The sequence below is a fragment of the Brienomyrus brachyistius genome, chromosome 8 (genome assembly GCF_023856365.1).
Source record: "Brienomyrus brachyistius isolate T26 chromosome 8, BBRACH_0.4, whole genome shotgun sequence".
NCBI classification, from domain to species: domain Eukaryota; kingdom Metazoa; phylum Chordata; class Actinopteri; order Osteoglossiformes; family Mormyridae; genus Brienomyrus; species Brienomyrus brachyistius.
The window spans coordinates 23,427,038-23,433,037 of NC_064540.1; the positions used below are offsets into that span (position 1 = coordinate 23,427,038).

General features: G+C 39.3%; 1 protein-coding gene across 1 annotated transcript; it reads right to left on the reverse strand.

Annotated features, from left to right (window-relative positions):
• Positions 1-1,546: 1,546 nt before the first annotated feature.
• Positions 1,547-3,617, reverse strand: LOC125747852 (transcription factor HES-3-like). The gene is made up of 4 exons (XM_049023397.1): positions 3,046-3,617; positions 2,837-2,932; positions 2,412-2,493; positions 1,547-2,247 (listed from the first exon to the last, which is right to left on the reverse strand). The coding sequence occupies exons 1-4, from the start codon at positions 3,094-3,096 to the stop codon at positions 1,832-1,834; spliced, it is 645 nt and encodes a 214-aa protein (XP_048879354.1). The 5' UTR covers positions 3,097-3,617; the 3' UTR covers positions 1,547-1,831.
• Positions 3,618-6,000: the final 2,383 nt, after the last annotated feature.

A 6,000-nucleotide genomic window follows, 5' to 3' on the forward strand; every position in this document is an offset into this window, starting at 1 on the left:
ATCCCTAGTACAAATGGATGCAACTAGCCTTTCACGCGTTGATGAATTTCAGGAGTTGGATTAAGAGATCACTTCATGACTAAATAAATCGGGCTACAGACATTTGCTCGTCACACAAGTCGGTGCTTATGACAATAACAATTAGTGGCAGAAAATTCAACAACAGGTTCCTGGCTGTGCAATTATTCATGCTTAATGCGTTAAATCAGACAATAAAGGCGTGAAGGAGGGCTGACGAAGGTGGTCACTTTTTAGACCAGAACTGCAGACGGGAGACTTGCTGTATATAGATAACTGTCCACGCACAAGTATTAACAAGGGGCACTAAATCAAATATCAGTCAATCAACTAGATCTTCATGTAATTGCCAAATGCATTATTTGTTACAATGCTGTCTTGCTGTTTAGACAGAGATAGGGGGAAAGGGTCGGACTAAACATGCCTACGATTTCTTTCCAGGTCAAAATTAAATCGGCATTTAGGCTTTTTCGCAGACTTATCTGTCCAAAGGGATTGGATGTTTTATTATATTATTTTATTGAATACCTTTAAAAGTTCAAATACCAGTGATGTGTAAAAAGCTCACATTAGTCGATACTGACACAAGTCCATCTCTAACAACCCGAGTACGAGTCAAAACTGCATGCGTCCGCCAGTTGTGGGGAAAATCCGGGTTAATACTTCTCTATTACCGGAGCTGAGTAGGTAGGCCCGAGTCCGCAAGAACACAAATTCATTCTAGACCATCAATCTGAATCAAAAACTATAAACGAAAGATTAAACAAAACTTCCATCCATCTTCTATATGCGCTTATCCTATTCAGGGTCGCGGGGAACCAGAGTTACGGGCACGAGGTATAGGGAAAAACTGTAATGCACCTCCACTGCATTCTGTAGCTATAGTTAATATCACTGTAACATAACTATATCCTATATACCTACATACAACTATACACATTTTCTTTCAAGTTCTTTTTAAATTTAATTTTTAAATTTTTGTTTTTTGTATTAAATGCTTTGACACTTTCTTAAAAGTAGCATATACCCACAATATAGAGTGGAAATAACGTACATTTACAAATAATAATTATATATATATATATATATATATATATATATATATATATATATATATATATATGTGTGTGTGTGTGTGTGTGTGTGTGTGTGTGTGTGTGTGTGTGTGTGTGTGTGTGTGTGTGTAAATTAACGTTATTTCAGCATTTCCCGAAAAAATGCCTTGCTGGGGGTGTATATTTCTCGAAGTAAAACAACTGGGTATACGGTATTCCCGTAACACCGGTAATGCCCCCAACCAACCCATGCACTGCAAAAATACCCATCGTTCCGAAATTCCGACAGTATTCTGAGACGAGGATATATAGTTGTGTCCCAGGGCTCCACGGATGGACTTAACAAAGATGAAAATTTCAAAACATTTAAATTGTATTCATTGATTTATTTTGCAGTTCTGTTATTACAAAAATATATTTACAAGTAAAAAAAAATCTTACATTCTATGGCAGCATTACTAAATGCTGTCTGTTAACTATTGTAATACAAGTAAAGTAGGGCTGGCTGCTAAAGGGCTGGTTAAACTATACGGTGGATACTGACATTTTGAAAATGTACTTTCTCACTCAAAAAATATTATCCTAATTATAAATATTAAAACATAAAAGTATTACTGAAAGCTCAAGAATTGAGCTTAAGCAGAACACATAGGTGTAAAGATACCGCGTATCAAACATATAAGTGTCTCAGTTCTCCCTTTTTCTACCATGCACTTAACCAATATTCACCATAGGCTATATTTAAGGCATTCAGGGTTTCACCAAGGACGCCAATAACATTGGGACGCGGCAGGGCGATGCTCCTTTTGCAAATTCAAGAAACCGGGCGCATGCGTCTCATTTCGGGAACATGGAAGATGTCGCTGATTTTTACTTTGAACTCTTATTTCAGCCGATCGCGGGTCACCTAAAAGGCTAATGTTACAGTCCCTGGCTGTTACTGGCACTGGGGTCCATGGGTGTGGCTCAGTAGAGGACATGCGGTGATTCTCGTCGTTGTCTGCGGTGCTGGACCACGAAGGCAGTCCGGACAGGCGGTCCGAAAGATGTCTCAGGACATTAAAACGCAGCACACCGTTAGAGTTATCGGCCGTCAGCAGGAACTCGTGCACCCCGTTCAAACAACTTTTAAAGCCTTCTTGGTACTCAACGCACTTAGAATCCATGAATCGACCTTAGAGCGATAGCAAAGAAAACACTTTATTACAATTTGCATTTTAAAAGTTTCAACATTCTGCTTTTAACGCTCATTTCATTCATAAAGTAATATTAGTAGAATATACATTATATCACAGCAAGATTAGTATATTATAGCAGTGAAAGCGAAGTTAAACTGACCTCGTTGAGTTTTTTGGAGATTTCGTAGATGTTTTACCGTCATTTCTAAAATGTCCGCTTTTTCCAGTTTTCGTTTCCGAATCTGTTAAAAACGTAGTCAATTGCAAATAAAACAATGATAACGTAACAATGATAATCGCATGATGCTACTGGGGGCGTTTCTTGTGGTTTAACTATTGAAGAGATCATGGACTACGTCAAGTTCACCCTGGCCTTGACTGTTTTTTGTTTGTTTGTTTGTTTGTTTGTTTATTTTTGAAGGAAGATTGTTATCGGGGTAAAAATAGGCTGCTGGGCTCTATAGGCTTAAAATACTCGGGGCTACAGCTTCAGATGTTGATACGCTTTCTTATATGTTGTGAAAAAAGCATTTGTTAAACACTTAACTCTAGGCCTATTTGTAATGTTAGAGGCTCCATACTTACGTAATTAGTGTAGTAGGTTTCCATCAGCAGTTTAAGTTCGTCCAGACATTCGTTAATACGAGCCCTTCTCTTCTTCTCCATTAACGGTTTTGAAACCTAATTAAACGAACACCAAATATTATTTACTATTAAAATATGCATTGACCTGAATTTTATTTTATGTAGGCCTATTGGCCTAATCATTATTCTAATGCGTGACCAGTACCAACCTTTCTCCCGTTGTTAAGCGCCTTGGGTGAATGATCAGAAACTGCGACCATCTTCAGAGTTTATGAAATTTCCTTCGCGTTTGGTCCCGAAACAGCCAGTGAGGAAATTCGGCAGAGCGCCACAATTTATAGTCGGTCCTGTTTAACATGTGAATGCTTTGGCTTCCCCGCACTCCGCCGAATGGACAGAGCAAAGGCAATGACACTCACGTCAGCCGTATGAGTCTCGTCCACTTTGAGTCCAATGTAAAAATGATTTTCAAAAATGTCATCTAGCACGTCACAGTCTAAGTAGTGTATTTTTTATGATTTTGGGTATATGATTAAATAATAAAGTGCACTAACAGTCTAGCACAGTAATAAATAAGCATTTGTATTTAGCCTAATATAAGAACATCACTCACTAATTATGAACTTTATTAACTCACTTTGACTCTTCGCAGCAATTATTGCCGTTTTATTGCGCCCCCTTAAAGATTCGGCCACGGTTTCTGTCCCGACGTGTGAGGTGGGACAGAAAAGCGTAAAAATCAGTGCATAAAGGGAGTCGATAGCGAAGTAAATGGCTTGGCTCGAAGTGTGGGGGCTGCCCCTGTTTCAATACCAGCTCCCTCTATTCATATCTTTCTCTTAGCGTTTCGCACGGTGGCGGTACCGTGGAAATCTCTCCATGTCCCCATCGAATTCCAATTTTCCGACAAAATCCCAGACAATGTTTAGCAAATGCGTTAAATAGCCCGGCTTGTCGCATGCTTCTGTCGATCGTGTTCTATATTTTACGAACTGCGTCATATTGACATTCGTATAACCTTTAATGCCACGAGTTTTCCCATATAACTGAAAATCTGAACATAGTTTTCAGAATCTTTAGATGTTGTAGTTTTTGCCAAATTTGAAAACTACGATTTTACGTGAAAACGAGCTAAGCTAGAAATATTTTTGTCATCTTATTGTTTTGTATTTTGGGCCTGACATTTTACGCGCTTCACTTCTTAAAGACGCTATATAGAACTTGTGCAATAAGAGAACAACTAGAAAATTAGTAACTTCTCAGTTGTTGGTTAAGAACCTGATGAGGCTCTGATAGGTCCGATACTTGCCCTTAACTGGTTGGTATATCTGAACAGGTAGGCCTGTGCCTCAAACAAATATTTAACATCTTTCAAGAATAAGTCTCTGACAGTTAGGTGTAATTTCCATGCACTTATGTAACGAAAGTTACATAAATGTGTGGAGTTTGACTTGAGATACACAAAAAACACAAAGGCGGGGACAGAGGGAGTGCGCATTAACATATCTGTGTATCCAACCACGATGGCAGGGTGGATGAAAGCACCATGCTTTGTACCGCTGGAAAGGCTCGGGTTCCTTTATCTAGTCAGTTTTGTGTTAAAATTACAGGCGCATCAAAGCTCTGCCTCGCTTCCCCTATACAGATTTGTCGTAGCCAGACTTGGTGTTGGTATATCTCAACAGGTGTGCCTCAAACAAATACTTGACATCTTTCAGGAATAAGTCTCCGAGTGGTTATGTTTTTAAAACCGTTTAACTTTATGACAATTCGGCCGACAAGTCTGAAAGCACATCCTTGTCACTCTGTTGTGTTACAATTTTAATGTAAAGTGTGTTTAAAAGTCGCACTGCGATTTATGTGTTATAATTCCACGAACACCAATGGCGGGTTGAATGTGGAAGGGTGGATGGACTTAACTTCAAGGTTGGTTTTTATCATAGAGCAATTCTTTACACTAATCGATGAGTATAAACATGTTTATAGGACCTGAACAGAGATTATGCGGTGCGTGCATGCATGCCTTTGCCTTGACCAGCAACAAATAAGGGCCACCTTTCCGAAAAACCGAGGCAATTAAATTAATTAACCAGCTTACCCAACAACTATTTATAATTCTAGATCAGTCCAAGGTTGTTACCTTCTTTACTATTCGATCCATTGACAGCATTGGCCGAAGCACAAAAACACAACGTCCACAGTTAGGCCGGCCTACATTAGATCTTCTGAATCTGTTTAATTCCATTACATTTAATTCCGTAAAATGTACCGACAAATTGGCCGTCAGCACAGAACGCCCGTTTCAATTTGCAGTGGAATCGGTATGAAATCGGAGGGTCGCTTTGAAGTGCATTAAGTTCGCTGCGCCTCCTTTGTTCGATTCCAGCTCTGTTCCGATTTCTGTTTTTCACGGTAGCCTGTAACCAGCTGAACCGTGGTAATTTTCAAAACTATTAAGAATCGTTAATTAATCTTGTTCATACGTGAAACGGATTTTACTCAAAGTAACCGGCTAAAATGGATTTCAAAGTTTTAGGCTTAAAGTAAATTTTAAAGAAGCATGAAACCATAGGCTAGTTTGGAAAATATTACTTAATGAATCTGAATGGATATTAACCGAGACGAATGACAGAAACCGAACAATTTAACAAATGGTAAATTATAACCTGATTAATATGAACTTGACAGCAGCTTTTGGGTTAAGTGATCGAAAGAGTCCTTCTAGAACTTTTTCCTAAAGAGTAAAACAAAATACTATAGCGAACAAATGTGCTGAAATGCTGTCATTTTGATCGTCATTGAATAAGACGCGTCGACCATCTAACAGCAGAAATGGGAGCCCATGCATCTTCCAGAAACCATGTTATGATGAAAATCAAAAGCTGCTACAGGGAGTCCTCTCTGATGTTTGCTGTCGCTGTTTCAGGTCATTAACCACGGCACACCTTTGTCATGCGACCACAGTGGCCGCCAGCCTTAAACTAGCGCTGTAATAATTTGACTATTGGGCTCCTGTTAACAATTAGTGTAGCAATTATGCAATTACCCACAATAAAACCACGTACGAGGCGGCGTGTTGCGTCTTATTAGCAAAAGAAAGCCGGGATGCGAGGAGAGGGGACAAGGAAGCGCGTGCAGTTCCCCTTCCTCAATAACTCCGTCCT